Consider the following 18507-nt stretch of genomic DNA (forward strand, 5'->3'; position numbering starts at 1 on the left):
ACATACAGATAAAAAAATACACTTGAGACATGATTTTGTGTTTTTTTACTTTAGTCATTGAAACTTTTAGTGTCCTTTTGTTGTTTTATCTTACTTGGCAAATGAGGGCCATGCCGTGTCAAGGTCATAACCTCGAGGTGAGAGGTCAAAGTGCACATCAGTGAGGTCATAGAGAGAGTTGATGAGTTCACTTCTGAGCCCCTTCTGGTACCACACACTCTGGGGGTGGAACCATTCCCTGGAACATGCAGTTACATTCCTGTGACAATAACTCTATTAAACATTCTGAACACAGTAGATGCTTGTGACCATATACCAAGGGACAGGCCTCACCAGTAGATTATCATTAACGATCACTGCCACACCACTGTGTGTAACTGATACATTGGGAGGTACTGCTGCTTTTCTCCTGGCAGCCGTCCACTTGTCAGGTACCAGAACTATTCACTCATTGTATAAAATTAGTATTACATGGGAGCTCATTTAACATTCTATATTCTCTACTACCAGGAATTGGCCCATCATCACTACCACTTGCGATTGGCCTATATCGCTACCCTTGGCAAATGGTCTGATATCATAATCCCTTGCAACTGGTCTGATCTTGGTACCCTCAGTAACGATATCACAACCCCATAATACTGGCCCAACCCTTCTCACCCCCAAGTCCTGCCTTCCCAACTGCATAGATACTGGTCTGATATTACTACCCCCCTCTACCGACCCAGTATACTGATACTGGTCTTAATATTACTACCCCCCTCTACCGACCCAGTATACTGATACTGGTGTGATATTACTACCCCCCTCTACCGACCCAGTATACTGATACTGGTGTGATATTACTACCCCCCTCTACCGACCCAGTATACTGATACTGGTGTGATATTACTACCCCCCTCTACCGACCCAGTATACTGATACTGGTGTGATATTACTACCCCCTCTACCGACCCAGTATACTGATACTGGTGTGATATTACTACCCCCCTCTACCGACCCAGTATACTGATACTGGTGTGATATTACTACCCCCCTCTACCGACCCAGTATACTGATACTGGTGTGATATTACTACCCCCCTCTACCGACCCAGTATACTGATACTGGTGTGATATTACTACCCCCCTCTACCGACCCAGTATACTGATACTGGTGTGATATTACTACCCCCCTCTACCGACCCAGTATACTGATACTGGTGTGATATTACTACCCCCCTCTACCGACCCAGTATACTGATACTGGTGTGATATTACTACCCCCCTCTACCGACCCAGTATACTGATACTGGTGTGATATTACTACCCCCCTCTACCGACCCAGTATACTGATACTGGTGTGATATTACTACCCCCCTCTACCGACCCAGTATACTGATACTGGTGTGATATTACTACCCCCCTCTACCGACCCAGTATACTGATACTGGTCTGATATTACTACCCCCCTCTACCGACCCAGTATACTGATACTGGTGTGATATTACTACCCCCCTCTACCGACCCAGTATACTGATACTGGTGTGATATTACTACCCCCCTCTACCGACCCAGAATACTGATACTGGTGTGATATTACTACCCCCCTCTACCGACCCAGAATACTGATACTGGTGTGATATTACTACCCCCCTCTACGGACCCAGTATACTGATACTGGTCTGATATTACTACCCCCCTCTACCGACCCAGAATACTGATACTGGTGTGATATTACTACCCCCCTCTACCGACCCAGTATACTGATACTGGTGTGATATTACTACCCCCCTCTACCGACCCAGTATACTGATACTGGTCTGATATTACTACCCCCCTCTACCGACCCAGTATACTGATACTGGTGTGATATTACTACCCCCCTCTACGGACCCAGTATACTGATACTGGTGTGATATTACTACCCCCCTCTACCGACCCAGAATACTGATACTGGTGTGATATTACTACCCCCCTCTACGGACCCAGAATACTGATACTGGTGTGATATTACTACCCCCCTCTACGGACCCAGTATACTGATACTGGTGTGATATTACTACCCCCCTCTACGGACCCAGTATACTGACCCTGTTTTGGGGTGCTGCACACACTGCTGAATGGTGTCGGGGAGACGTTGATGCACCAGAGAAAAGCGCAGGAATGCTCGGCCCTTTCCCAGTGAACTCTTATGCTGTGAGAAAGAAATCATCCTGACTTTAGTCTTTCAAAACACACAGTAAGGATCTAACACATCCACAATACAGGCATCTCATGGGAACTGGTAAGTATTTCTAGTACTTACACACATGGTCATACATAAAGTATCCAGCCAGTACACCATGGATACAGGAGACCACTTATCGCTGCAAACATTCTTACAGATCTCAAAGCATATCAAACATTATCTGCATCATCTATTCCCATAATTCTAATACACATAGTTGCAGCAATATTCAACTTCAATCCATACTTTCCCGTGAATTCCCCCATTTGTCTGAGAATCACACTCCCTTGCTGATGACAGTACACACCTCTCCCAGTGACTTGACATATTTGATGCCGTCGTTGATGCCCTTGGTGGAGCCGAGACAGTCCACGAAGTAGTCCCAGTAGTCCTTCCTCCGACCCAGCATGGAGTAACGCTCTGCAACAGTCACAGGGCACTCTAGCACATCCCCAACTAGATCGTCTATACGCTCAAAGGCTTATAGGCACAGGCTTACTGCAATGCTAGTAGTCACAGGGCACTCCAGCAAACCCCCAACTAGATGGTCTATACGCTGGAAGGCTCACAAACACAGGCTTATTGCAATGCTAGCAGTCACGTGGCACTCCAGCAAGCCCCCAACTAGATGGTCTATACGCTGGAAGGCTCACAAACACAGGCTTATTGCAATGCTAGTAGTCACAGGGCACTCCAGCAAACCCCCAACTAGATGGTCTATACGCTGGAAGGCTCACAAACACAGGCTTATTGCAATGCTAGCAGTCACGTGGCACTCCAGCAAGCCCCCAACTAGATGGTCTATACACTGGAAAACTCACAAACACAGGCTTACTGCAATGCTAGCAGTCACGTGGCACTCCAGCAAACCCCCAACTAGATGGTCTATACACTGGAAGGCTCACAAACACAGGCTTACTGCAATGCTAGCAGTCACGTGGCACTCCAGCAAACCCCCAACTAGATGGTCTATACACTGGAAGGCTCACAAACACAGGCTTACTGCAATGCTAGTAGTCACAGGGCACTCCAGCAAACCCCCAACTAGATGGTCTATACACTGGAAAACTCACAAACACAGGCTTATTGCAATGCTAGCAGTCGCGTGGCACTCCAGCAAACCCCCAACTAGATGGTCTATACACTGGAAGGCTCACAAACACAGGCTTACTGCAATGCTAGTAGTCACAGGGCATTCCAGCAAGCCCCCAACTAGATGGTCTATACACTGGAAGGCTCACAAACACAGGCTTATTGCAATGCTAGTAGTCACAGGGCATTCCAGCAAACCCCCAACTAGATGGTCTATACACTGGAAGGCTCACAAACACAGGCTTACTGCAATGCTAGCAGTCACGTGGCACTCCAGCAAACCCCCAACTAGATGGTCTATACACTGGAAGGCTCACAAACACAGGATTATTGCAATGCTAGTAGTCACAGGGCATTCCAGCAAACCCCCAACTAGATGGTCTATACACTGGAAGGCTCACAAACACAGGCTTACTGCAATGCTAGCAGTCACGTGGCACTCCAGCAAACCCCCAACTAGATGGTCTACCCACTGGAAGGCTTACAAACACAGGCTTATTGCAATGCTAGCAGTCACGTGGCACTCTAGCAAACCCCCAACTAGATGGTCTACCCACTGGAAGGCTCACAAACACAGGCTTATTGCAATGCTAGCAAGTCTAACAAGCTGATCCAAACAACACTTTACTCCTCCGATGACTTAAGTTGTACAGGGTTTCACGCGACGCACAAACGTGGGTCCAGCATGCACAAATGTAGAGAATGAATGCAGACATAAAATATACGCACAATAATATTCATTGTACCTTCAGCGCATCAAGAGTACCGTGGTTATGGGTGTCTGTTATTTCATCCATCAATAATGACCACTGTCCACATGATCACTGATTCATTCCAGGCTCCAGAGTAATTGTCTAAACGTACAGTACACTACACCATGCTACACCATATCATTACTTTACAGGACCCTCATATTGCCTGCAAGGACCCTTAACATTGATTATTGGGGCCCCTGAACCCCCACTTTAGTAAGTCAAGGGAAAGCCCTGGTTGTATCACCCAGTTCAATCCCATAACAACTGACAACACAGAGACAACATGAGTGAATGGGTTTCATGACACTGTTAGCAATATTCCCCACTTTTCAGCAGTATGATGGTGTGACACCTGAAACGGGCTTCACACATTGTACCCATATGGGGAATCAAACTGGGTCTTCAGCGTGACAAGCAAAGGCTTCATCCACTAGGCTACCACACCAACAATGTTCCATTTTCGTATACACACAACTAACAGCTTTGTTACAACAACATGTCTTCCATTTAGCATTGTAAGGGGTTAATGACCTTTCGCATGCTCACATCTCCTTACACGCCAATAACCATAACAGTCATACTGTGATCCCTTGGTTGAACACTAACTTTGGGGTCCAAATAATTGATGAGTGTTAAAGACAATCACGTTTAACCGAGGTGGAGTCGTAGGGGTTAGATGACCAACACATCTGTACATGCCCTGCCTACCTAGCATGATCTATGATGCATGTTTCAGAGTTTGAAAAAGATTAGAGTAGTAGTTGATTCATAGAGTAAAAAAGATTTATTGAGTGTTGTGTGCTTTAATAAATACACAACATATCCCCTAAGCAATTTCAGGTTAACAAACAGGTATAACAAACTTGGACAATAAAAAAATGAAATTTGATATAAAACATAACTAGACATGTTGATTTTCATGTAAGCATAGCAACACAAACATTATATTTATCACCCTTCATTGAAGCCGGCAACCATGGTAACAGATATACAGTAAAATAAGGACCTCAGGATGTAACAGAAACTAAGTTTGGTAACAGTAATAACCACTTCCATGTAAGCATGTAACCATGGTAACAGATATATTACCTTCCATGTAAGCATGTAACCATGGTAACAGATATATTACCTTCCATGTAAGCATGTAACCCTGGCACCAGATATATTACCTTCCATGTAAGCATGTAACCCTGGCACCAGATATATTATCTTCCATGTAAGCATGTAACCCTGGCACCAGATATATTACCTTCCATGTAAGCATGTAACCCTGGCACCAGATATATTACCTTCCATGTAAGCATGTAACCCTGGCACCAGATATATTACCTTCCATGTAAGCACGTAACCCTGGCACCAGATATATTACCTTCCATGTAAGCATGTAACCCTGGCACCAGATATATTACCTTCCATGTAAGCATGTAACCCTGGCACCAGATATATTATCTTCCATGTAAGCATGTAACCATGGCACCAGATATATTACCTTCCATGTAAGCATGTAACCCTGGCACCAGATATATCATCTTCCACATAAACACATTACATATAAACACTGTCCCTGACAGGGTACACACAGACCACAAAGTGAGTTTGCTATATTCATTATTTTGTTATAAGCATGTTCATTATATCCATCAATTTTATATGATAAAATATACAGCAAATGGCCGGGACACACAAAACACAGATCACGACATCCGTCAGTTGGTTATAAGCATGTTTGTTATTACAGCAGTTTACTGCCTCACCTTTCATGTTGGCCTGCAACAGGTACTCCAGCTTGGCACAGAATCTGTGGAGCGTTTGGTTGTCATCATTGACGGGGATTTTAGTCTCACTGAAGTCATCCTTCATCTGCTTGATGCACTCTGAGAAGGGCAAAAATATCTGCATTAACATCAAGCCTGAACACCGGGAAGAGAAACAATAAATATGTTAACATCACGTCTGAATACCAGGAGGAAATAATGATTACAGTATTAACATCATACCACGCCAATATGACATTAACAGGTCAATACATCCTGCCAGTATGACAGACCTTGGACCTACACCATGGCCAATATGAGGTTAATAGGTCAATACAGCCTGCCAGTATGACAGACCTTGGACCTACACCATGGCCAATATGAGATTAACAGGTCAATACATCCTGCCAGTATGACAGACCTTGGACCTACACCATGGCCAATATGAGGTTAATAGGTCAATACAGCCTGCCAGTATGACAGACCTTGGACATACACCATGGCCAATATAAGATTAACAGGTCAATACATCCTGCCAATATGACAGACCTTGGACCTACACCATGGCCAATATGAGATTAACAGGTCAATACAGCCTGCCAGTATGACAGACCTTGGACCTACACCAAGGCCAATATGAGGTTGATAGGTCAATACAGCCTGCAAGTATGACAGACCTTGGACCTACACCATGGCCAATATGAGATTAACAGGTCAATACATCCTGCCAGTATGACAGACCTTGGACCTACACCATGGCCAATATGAGGTTAATAGGCCAATACAGCCTGCCAGCATGACAGACCTTGGACCTACACCATGGCCAATATGAGGTTAATAGGCCAATACAGCGTGCAAGTATGACAGACCATACATTAAAGTGCAAGTCTAATGGTATATATGAAGAACCGCAAAAAAAGGTCACCCCAAGTAACATTGCATGAATAGTTGTCATTTAAATATCTGGGTAATTTTTATGAAAGTTTCTAAAATTTAACATTACCTTGTCCGGAAAAATGAAATTTGATGATAAAAAACAAAGCAGATGACAATAAAACCGATCGCCTAAATGCATCATGGCAATGGCCATGGTAGCCCGATGCACGTGAGTTCTGTGCAAATTGAAATGCACATGCTTTCCCCCATTTCTTACCCTATAAAAATCCACCCAGATTGAATAACATTCATTCCTTATTGAATTGCTACCACATGCCAAGACTGACAAGAAATCAGCGACACCAAGCCTTTGGACGACTGCAAGCTGGACAAGTAGCCAATGCTTTTCAAGTCCACGAAAGCACCATATACAGGCTCTTACAACGGTACCAGACCACCGGCAGTCATCAATGCACATGGCGGACACACGAGATACTGACATGTGATGCCATTTTCTCAGAGACTAGTGTAGTGTTTCACTTTAAGAACATTTGACACTTTAATTTCAACCTTGATGATCAGTTTTGCCAAGTTTCATCTTTTCAATATGTCTCAAAGTATGTTTACAGTCTTCGGACAAAAGGAGTTTCTCATATATCTTTCAGTGGTGATGTTTCTTTTGCAGTTCAGTATATATACAGCACTAATAAAACGATTGTGTATATTCTGTACCCAGCTGTTGGCACTACCTATCAGCTTACAGGCCAAGCCAGCCATGCTAATACGTCACAGTTCCTAGTTAGAGCTTTTAAGATTTGTTTGAGTTGTTACAAATACAGATCTCAAAATCCGTACTTGTAATTAAGCACAACAGTGCTAAATTTACGTTTTCACACTTTTTCCTCACAATATGGTACATAATACTGGTTTCATAATGATGTAAGAAAAATTAATAACTTCATGATTGAAGCAAGCCACAATATAACCAGTACTCAACATAAAATGTACAGGACAGCTGAAGTACGACCCGAATATCTGGCAGGATAAGGACTTCCCTCCCCAGCCCTCAGGAAAACACACAGGATAATCATGGAAGGATGTATATTCAGTGATAAAAATAACATGTATAAAACAATGATAATGAATATATAGTTTGATGTTCCACAATGTTTAATCAAACAGAACTTACCCTGTATATCCTGAACTATCTTGTGGTGTTGTGGGGTGGGTACAGCGACCCGCTGTGCTGATGCAGATGCCGACATCTTCCTGTATCGGGCTCTCCTACCTCAGCTGAAGGGATGAGCAAGATCAAATCTGAACCAGGAAAAGACTATCTGCATTTATTTCACTAAATTCTACACAAACCTACCAAGTGAATATTATTCACTGTGCTTCTAATCATAAATTTAATTCTGTGCTACAATGATCATTAGCATGATAAGGAGCATGGATCATATTCACTGGAGTCAAAAATGTTAATTATTGTAAATGACCCCATTAAGATAATAGCCCCCCCAAAATACCGTATTCGATGTAATAAGTGCCCAGGGCACTCTTAAAATTAAAAATAGGAGGCTCTTATAAGAATTTTGGTGGAAAAAAAACAGAGTTGGAAGATCGTAAATTTCGAAGTTTTTGCTGACAGCCTGAATGATACAAAAGAAAAGTCTGTGCGTATTATACACGACGAACATATTTTTCCAGAATTAAATTGCCCGTAATTAAGGGTGGGTATAACACACGAGTGTGTGTGATACACGAATAAAAAAGTCTTGTGTACATTGATCAATTGGAAGAGGTGCCAGTTGGAATTGTTCACCAGCCAATAGATTAGCAAATATTGCCGTGGGCGTTTATTAGAGTGGGGCGTCGATACGGTAAATATATATTTTTTTTAATATATCTTATTCATTTCAGTACATGATGTTACATATTGTCACATAGAGTTACATGACATGTAATATTATACTTATTAGGTGTAGATTACATACATATACAGAAATAGCAAATTATAGTTGTTATAAACAGGACACAGGTGTACAATATCATGTTAACAGGTGGTGAAACTAGCAGGCTGTGTTTGCCATGCTTATTGGGGTCATCATTAAATAAGTGTGAAGCTAAATCCTTAGAGCACATTAGTGGGGATTGTTCATGATCAAAATAGTGAGATATATTAACTAGACAGTTCATTTGCCAAATGTTTCCATTTTCTGTCAAACTGTCTTATTGTTTTGTAACTGTGTGCAATTGGTTTCTAATTTTGCATTCAGAAAACATTTTACTTTGGCCCCAAACTCTTTAACATGCTTGCAATCCCAGTATAAATGAAGTAAGAATTCAGTATTAGTTTCACAGAATGAGCATAGATCATCATCTAGAATGTTCATGCTTTGAAGTTCTTTCTTTGTATAGATGCAATGAATAAATTTATAGTGAAAATAAAGTAATTTTACATTTTTTGTACATTTTCTGTATCTGATAAAAACATCTTTCCATGATATATCTAAGTCAAGAATGATATCCCATTTTTCACATACTGTTGGGGGATTTGCTGTAGTTATAGTATTATAATAATATCTGGTTCTACAAGTAAGTCTATCAAAGTTGTATTTAAATATTGACTATACAACATAATGTGATTAATTCCAATTGCATCTTTCCAGTTTTTTTGGTATGTTTGATAGAACCTGCGAATAGTCAATAATTGTGCCTTTAATTTGGTAAAATAAAAATTAAGAATATAGATAATAATTCCCAAGTTTGGGTACCGTTAAGGGTACTGGGTACCCAGTTGAATTCTGATTTTGGCTTGGGTACATTGATGCATACAGAAACGTACCAGGGGTACATATCTGTAGTCCCCGTGCCGACAACGACTCCTTCAGCGCAATGTAAGTTGGGAATGATACGTTGTTAACTTGAACTTGATACAGAACACCTATCAAATCCTCAATAACACCCCTGAAAAGGTGATTGACACTCCTTAACGTTTTCAGTAAAAATAAGATACCATATCCACCCAAAAGAGGATATTTTTATAGTGCATGTTATTATCCAGATTCATGTGGTCTTTCCCTTCGTCCAACCCCCCACTGAGACGGAGGACCAAGACAGCCTGTCCTACCTGAAGTCCAGTCACACGGGCCGTCAGGTCATGCATCACAGGCAATGAGCTTTGACTCCTGCTAAGATTATCACTTCATTATATTCAGGAAATGTTTTCATCTCATTTTCAGCTACTACGAATAGTAAATCTGCCGTCGCGAACCACCAAAGTCACACGACAACCTCTGTTCACAAAATGCTACACCCCTGGTTTGTTGTCATTGTACATTTTGTTTTCACCAAATGGAAGAAGAGAGTAAGTATATGGGAGGTAACTCTGTGTGCACTGAATGTACGGATGCGCTCATAAAATCAGTCGAAGAGTAACCAAATTACTTAGATTAGCTTGAAATGATAGTATCGTTTGTCTTAATTATAGGTTTGCGGGTGTATCAAGAGTTTACAATACACAATGGAATATGCCGATGGGTATTGGGATCGAGAAATACAGCAAAATACCAAAACACCTGTGTAAATGATTACATTATATGGATTACAACGGAGGAAATAAGGTATTTATATATATATTATATATATGCACTAAAGATACTATGCAGAAATCCCGACCCAAACTGTTGGGATGGTGGTACCGTCGTTTTCTTCAAGAGCTCTCTTCCATGAACTGACTTGGTGGTTTCAATGTGGTTGGATTGTTTGTTGTTTAAGCCGCACTCAGCAATATTCCAGCTATATGACGGCTGTTTGTAAATAATCGAGTCTGGACCAGATAATCCAGTGATTGACATCATGAGCATCGATCTACGCAATTAGGATATGATGCCATGCATCAAACAAGTCAACGAGCCTGACCAACACCGCCTCTTACGACAAACCTTGGTTGCTGAAGATTAATTCTAACCGAATGTTCACGAGCTTCAATGCAGTACAAGTCTCAAGTCCCCGATGCTAGTTACGGGCTGATGAAAATGACCATCGGGTGGGCCAGCAGTTGTGTCCTGGGTGATTGTGCGTCATCATACTCCAAGAGCCCAGGTCACCAAAATACTGGTTTACCTGGTCCAAGACTAGATTATTCACTTGATATGGCTTTACAAAATGTCTGGCCGCGGCTAAAACAACATTCACTCACCCACGTATAGGTGTTACATTCATGATGTTCTGATTATCAAACTTGTTTTCAACCTCGATTATACATATAATACACTGGATAATCGAGGATGACTAATTTCGGATTATCAAATACCTCGTTAGTACGGACCTCGTTAGCCTGAAAACTCTACCTACCCAGCAAGTATTATATTTAACCAAAGGAACATTACTTAGCATCTATGATTCGTTAATCCGGACACCTGTTAATCTGGTCGATTTAAAGTTGCGTCCGGATTCCTCAGTGTTCGCTCTTAATCAACTTATATAAGCGTATATATAATCTTATATTAAAAATATATTTGTTGTGATTTTCTCGACAACGTCCCCTCCTTTGTTGTTATTGGTTCACGTATGTGTTCTCCGAGTGGGACTCCAGACAGCGCAGTCCGCACTGCCACAATGTGGGAGATCGACTCTCAACTCGCGTGCCCGTATCGGCGGTGCGATGTGAAGGTGTGTGTGTGTTTACTCTGCAACCGTCCGCCGTCTGAGAATAAACATCACCGATGTCAAAGTCAGAGTGGGATACCCAGATTCACACTGGGGCGCTCCCATGTCAGATGCCTGGACGCTGCGCCCGGCTAAATCACCAGATACATGTTCAGCAGTGCTTGCCTTTAAACCCGTTTTGTTTAAGCCTCCTAACATCTATTATAGTAACAGGACTCTTTCTGTGACCATCTGCAGGTGATGTTTGATAAATGTAAGCGTCGATGTGAAGGTCGTATTTCTTCTAATAAATGTATACACACACTTATTATGCCTCATAGTGAGATTGACCAGTCAGAGAGCTGAACAACTGACCCCCACATGAGCCCATATACCGTCAGTAAAAATCCAAGATTGTTGTTACTGAGCCTTATATGAGACCGTTTACCGTCAGTAACGGCCATCTTGGATTTTCCAACACACCCACTTCACATATTTCACATGAAAATTCTGGTACAGAAATTCGTTATTCGACACTGTTTCATTAATTATGATGTGCAAGGACATTAAAAAAAAAATTAAATCACGTCCGTGACTTTACTGATAAAGATTATATATAAAATTGTCGACAAGGTTTGGCCTCTAAGGTTTGAAGAGTAGTCTCCCTTTGACCCTTTACGTCAGCGTCCTAAGTTTAGAAGAGTAGTGCTGTATAGAAACCACATAGTGTAAACTTTTGCGACGCCTCACCAAATTTTGTTCTGCTAACCTAATATGGCACCGTATACGGCAACTAAAGACACCATAACTAATAATCTCCCACATAATGTATACATCGTGTATACACAAATATGAAACAAATTGTATACACCGTGGATACATACATGGATGTAATTCCATGTATACACCACAGGCATTATACATAATGTGTTTAAATCATGTTCACCGACCTCAGTGCAGGAAACGTGATCTTCAGCATGATGTTCATGAATCACCAATTACTGTAGGTGCATTACATACTAATGTTAAAAAAATAACATTATAATGTTACGAACATTATGTAAAGAAATCGATCCCATCAATTGTAGCATGTGTTCCCTCCAAACCAAGCTGTGACATGTTCCATGGTGCTACTCAGTACGTTCCGGGCGCGGATGGCCTGCAATGATGGAGTGAGCGTATCTTCCAGCGATATCATGGCTGTACGAGTGTGTGAGCAATGCCTCTGACCACCCACTCTATTTGGTCGCCTCTTACGACCAGCACATGTAGCTGGGCACCTTTTCTTACCTGGAATCCTCACGGGGTCTGAGCCCATGGTCTTGAGCCCATGAATAGATCGAACCCGACCACAGATCATGACTAGATCCAACCCGACCACAGATCATGACTAGATCCAACCCGACCACAGATCATGACTAGATCCAACCCGACCACAGATCATGACTTGATCGAACCCGAAAAGAGATCATGACTTGATCGAACCCGACCAGAGATTATGACTTGATCGAACCCGACCAGAGATTATGACTTGATCGACCCCGACCAGAGATCATGACTAGATCCAACCCGACCACAGATCATGACTAGATCCAACCCGGCCAGAGATCATGATTAGATCGACCCCAGCCAGAGATCATGACTAGATCCATCCCGACCAGAGATCATGACTAGATCCAACCCGACCAGAGACCATGATTAGATCCAACCCGGCCAGAGATCATGATTAGATCGACCCCAGCCAGAGATCATGACTAGATCCATCCCGACCAGAGATCATGAAGAGACCGACCTGACTAGAGATCCATCGACAGCTGGCGATATAGATATATATATAGATATATGGAATATTGCGTATATAAATTGTATATTAGAAATACTGACATTAAATACTGTATGTGATATGTGATATGTAAATGTCACTACGGCATTTTACAGTCGCTATTTGTCGACTAATCAATTCCCGGCTTCAGACATTGCAGTGATGTCCAGAGACGCGATAATGTGAACCGCTGTCTAAACGTATACCATCTCTAATTATGGTTTCCTCGAACTAGGAATATTTTAAAGTCAGGAGCTGAACTTGAAATATCCATTTCTGATACCTACGGCAATATTTGTTACACATCAATGAACAGATAGGTCGCTAACACCACAACGCGTATTTAATTTGAAGGTAACCATCCTCAGACAGTGGAAGAATAAACAACTGTAATTTTCTGTCCACTTTTATTACTTTCGTTATACCGAACTCGTTAACGGATTGGTTCCCAGCTGTCCTTGCGCTGTGATATCTATTCATATTCTGAGATAGGTTCTTTGCGAAGTGAGTGAGTGAATGTTGTTTTGCACCGTAGTCACTTATATTAGACAGCCCGCAATTGATCGAAACTGACCATACAAACTGCTAGTAAGCATATGCAACAAATCATACATTGAGGTACCGGTTACGTCCCCTGACACAATCTATACCAAGCTCCTTCCCAGCGCGTGACACCTTCGTTACACTCTTGGTAACAGAGGACCGCCTCCGTGGTCTAGTGAGCGGAAGATCCAGGGTCCGATCCCCGGCCGCGTCATACTAAAAGACGTTAAAAGATGGTACTTGTTGTTACCCTGTCTGGCGCTCGGCATTAAGGGGTTAGAGTTATACTGTGTCTGAGTGGGGTATTCATGTTAAACTGCGGCATGGTATCTCAGTGGGCTAGCACTATAAATCGGCATCAGTCCGGTCTAGTACAAGCAGCTACACAAACACACACACGTACATGCACGTCGCTATATAAGTGCAATAATCTTGGACGCGACGTTAAACCCAATTTCACCTCACCTCGGTAACAGAGAGACCCGTGAAGATCCGGGGTAGAATAGGTCTTCAGCAACCCATGCTTGCCGTAAACGGTGACTATGCTTGTCGTAAAAGGCGACTAACGGGATCGGGTGGTCAGGCTCGCTGACTTTGTTGATGCATGTCATTGATCCCAATTGCGTGGGTCGATGCTCATTATATTAATCATTGGATTGCCTGGTCCAGACGCGATTATTTACAGACCGCCGTCATATAGCTGGAATATTGCTGTGCGGCGTTAAACAACATACCAACCAAATCGGTAACAGAGAGCTCCGCGAACGGGATATCGCTGTGAGGAGCTTGAATCTATAACAGCTGTAGGGAAGACATATATGTTTCTATATTGTAAAAGATGTCCGGAAGCTATAAACAGGGTCAACTAAAGGTCACACTGAGACGTCATTAAAATGTCAAGTCAGCAATACTGTCTTTATTACACAAATCATGATATTCACATATCACCATACCCGTGAAGATCCGGGTTAGATTTGGTCTTCCGCAACCCATGCTTGTCGTAAGAGGCGACTTTGCTTGTAAGAGGCAACTAACGAGATCGGGTGGTCAGGATCGCAGACTTTGTTGATCCATGTCATCGTATCCCAATTGCGTAAATCGATGCTCTTGATGTCAATCACTGGACTGTCTGGTCCAGACTCGATTATTAATAGATTGTCATCATATAACTGGAATATTGATGAGTGTAAACAATAAACAAACACCCAACACCAACAATGCTGCCGAATGCGTTAATTAATTATCACACGTGTTTTTTGTATGGATTTTGTCGCTTATCCGAAACAATATGGGTAAAACTTTTCAAGCATAAAACAAGCAACTATATTCAGGCCTACCAACAGAATATACTTCCGTGTGTTCGAAAACATACAAAATGTGTATGTTATTTGTCTATTTAGCACACTAAAATATCGACTAGCTGAAATTGTCGACTCGTACTCAACCCAGCGAATAGTGTGCAAAATCTATTCGCTGGGTTGAGTACGAGTCGAGTAAATATTCTGAAAACGACGCGTCAGCAGCAGCTGGATAACATATCGTCATTTTCTGAATACCTTGTCGAATAGTACTCAACCAGGCGTTAGTATTAGTGTGCAAAATCTACTCATATTTCTGCTAGTCGATATTTTAGTATCGACTGTAACACATTTCCACGTTTTTGGAAGACACGTTAGTGTTTTTTATTTGGTAGGCGTTGTATTGTCAAGATGTAATGATGACACAATCGTTGGCGTTGTGTTTAACGTCGTCACCGTCAATCATAGTTGACGTCATGTGGATACTGTTAGCTTCTCAAAACTACTACTTTTTAATATAAAAGACAAGTGTGCACTTGAACAACGTCTTTCGTAACTGGATAACTAGAATGACGTCATTTTGAAAAATCAATTTTGTAAGTGATTGAGTGAGTGAGTGAGTGAGTGAGGGACATACAGCCTTACAAGCGAAGGATTAAAATAATATATATACAGTCAGCGTGGCCTTCCCAATAAACGAGAGACGGACCAGACTGTATCTGAATATATTCTACTCACTAATCATCTTAACACAATCCATACTAATTATACACGCAGTATAGATAAGTCCCATATGAAAAAGCAAATTATTTTTCCACCCGCTTTTGAGTATGTTTAATCAGTCCTTTAAATCCATGAAGAGGACGTCTCGACGATAAATTCTCTTTCACTCATGTCTTATATGCTATCGATTTCAACTCCCAACTATGTCCTATAGATAACATTCCTCCAAATTAACGAGAAGAATCGGGAGATCGACAAGCACATTTGTTTTTCGTAAATTGGTTATATTCTGCATCGACGTTAATCAACGTCCAAATGTTCGCTAATTAATACACATATTGAGAAATCCAGGCACTCTTGTCTTTCGGGGCCGACTGTCGGTGTAATTACGGCAATTCTACATCGACAAAGGCGACTGCGACTCGTACTGGGACATTTCAATAACCATGGGTGTGCATGCAGGCCATTCCTCGACTGGAGCACACTCTCTCTCTCTCTCTCTCTCTCTCTCTCTCTCTCTCTCTCTCTCTCTCTCTCTCTCTCTCTCTCTCTCTCTTATACACATAAAGACATACACACACTCACATATACACACACCCGCGCACGCACGTACACAAGAATGGTGCTGCGTCATAGAACCTACGACAAGCGGAGCCTGGAAACGCAAAGGGACGAAACTCTCAACGAATATGACATTTCATTTCATACTTGATACACCGAGTTTATAAATGAATCGCTTTGAAAAGTATTGCAGTTAAATCACGGCGTGTCAGTTACATGAGGGAGAAAAGCCGGAAGTAATACAGGTCTTAGACTTTTACAAATTTGGTGAAACCCACGAGCATGGGTATGGTGCTGACAAATCTAGAAACATACCCAAGGCGAACGTAAGATTCGAACCCACGATCATAGGTTTCTGATAGTCTAAGGGTCGCAACTCTGCATGGCGAATAGCCTCACTGTAGACGATTGGGACACCCATAGTAGTCCCGCACCCTTTTCACTGCCGTTACTACCATGCTGTTTCTCCAATGTTACAACACACGACCGCGGTAATCAGAGCACGGTGCATGGTCGCACTGTGGAACGGACCAGGAATATTACTGATTGTGGTGAAAAGCCATGTCAGCTTTAAGAATTCGCGCGGAGGCAGCGCACACGCCTTTTCATTAACCAGTCAACAGTTACCATGCCAACCTGCTTCATTCATAAATGCTCAGAAGGCTGACGGTTAGAAACAATAACACACATATACTTATGCCACTAAGCAGGTGCCCGCGCTAGTTCCGCCTTCACTAACTCGGCAGTAATGAATACTGCATTGATTCACTGAATGCCCCCAAGGCGTTTAATCAAAATCGATATGTATGTCATATGGATAATGATATTTATTATTTGCAATCAATACACTATGTAAGACGAAGTGATTTGTCTTACGAAATAACTAGATCTATAGACGTTCAAAGGACCTTTCTACTGAACAATAATATACCATTTCAGACGCACATTTAATGGATATGTCATAGAGAAGTGTAGGGATGTATTACAGGGATGGGTGTGTCAGAGCTTTCCGAGGCACTAATGTACTGAATGACCCTCCACTAACGCTTGTCATATGTTTTGAAGACTCTCCCCATGTCCTCGACACAATGCAAAAGTTCTTTATACTTTATTATAAAATGCCAATTTCTATCATAACACCCAACCCCCTACATATGTGCATTATTTTTCTGACCCTCCAGTAGAGACCGCCCCCCCCCCCCCCCCCCCCCCACCAAAAAAAAAAAAAAACAAACAAAAAAACACACCCTCCCCTCCTCTTCCCCCTCCGCCCTTTCCCCCTCCTCCCGTAATAAATGACCTATCCCTAACATGTACACGAATACGGCAGATAGCATAAAAGTAGTGTTATTTGCTATTGATTGAAGTCAGTGTTATTGAACATTAATGTACATGTTAAATCTGAGCTTTCCTTTTGATATATGTGCACATCAATCCAAATGTGACATGTATTACCAGTCCCCGTGCGAAGACATTGAAAAATCCCAATACATGTATGACCGTCGGCTCAGAATGGATTCAACTGAACAGCACGCAACACGTTCCGTGGTACACCTATACACATGACGCAACGCATACTCTACCAATAACCAGTCTGTGCAAGAAGGGCTCCACTACAGCGAGTGGCACTTTGGTCATGCTCTCAATGGGAAATGCGATATTGCTCTTGTGGGGGATGTTTGGGCCGCAATGTTGTCTCAGTGACGCGAGCGAATGATTTAAGATTCGATGTTAAATTAAAGATATTTTGCAGTCGTAAAGGGAAAACATCTTGAAACATTTAAGTGTCTTGAAAGAAACTTTTCAGTATATTAATATGTAAGTCATAAAAAGATGCAGATATGGTTTTACATCTTTAAGATCAAAACTGTTAAATGAGCAGTTTTACTAGGACCCTTCTGTCCCGAAGAACGGATCGACAGACTGCATAGATAACCCTTCTCCAGCCCCCAGCGGGAGACGACTTGCAATGACGTCAGGCATTCCATTTCTAACTCAGAGCCTAATTAACGTGGAATTGTACAACCTGCTTACCAGTTTCCAACATAAAATAAATATTTCATTTATCACTGTACTACCATGCTTCCATTACAGATTCCGGGAATACTTATCAACTCTCTATGCATTGATTTAGCTGGAATAATTAAATGCCTGTATCTGGCTTGATGTATTCCTGGTCGCGTCTCCCTGAGGTGGGATGCTGGAGACTCCCAGTAGCCGAGTAG

At 42.1% G+C, this 18507-nt stretch overlaps 1 protein-coding gene across 3 annotated transcripts in view; it reads right to left on the reverse strand.

Moving 5' to 3' along the window:
• LOC139465887 (FYVE and coiled-coil domain-containing protein 1-like) overlaps nucleotides 1-10008 on the reverse strand; it is a 46611-nt gene extending 36603 nt beyond the window's left edge. For all 3 annotated transcript variants that reach the window (XM_071247863.1, XM_071247864.1, XM_071247862.1), the window contains exons 1-6: nucleotides 9816-10008; nucleotides 7875-7978; nucleotides 5810-5929; nucleotides 2516-2628; nucleotides 2072-2175; nucleotides 95-238 (exon numbers count right to left, since the gene is read on the reverse strand). In XM_071247863.1, coding sequence (XP_071103964.1) covers nucleotides 95-238; nucleotides 2072-2175; nucleotides 2516-2628; nucleotides 5810-5929; nucleotides 7875-7950 — 557 coding nt within the window. In that variant the 5' untranslated portion in view covers nucleotides 7951-7978; nucleotides 9816-10008. The remainder of the gene's footprint in view (nucleotides 1-94; nucleotides 239-2071; nucleotides 2176-2515; nucleotides 2629-5809; nucleotides 5930-7874; nucleotides 7979-9815) is intronic.
• Between the last annotated feature and the right edge of the window lie 8499 nt (nucleotides 10009-18507).

Source organism: Haliotis cracherodii, unplaced genomic scaffold (assembly GCF_022045235.1).
Source record: "Haliotis cracherodii isolate W230 unplaced genomic scaffold, xgHalCrac1.p SCAF_18, whole genome shotgun sequence".
NCBI classification, from domain to species: Eukaryota; Metazoa; Mollusca; class Gastropoda; order Lepetellida; family Haliotidae; genus Haliotis; species Haliotis cracherodii.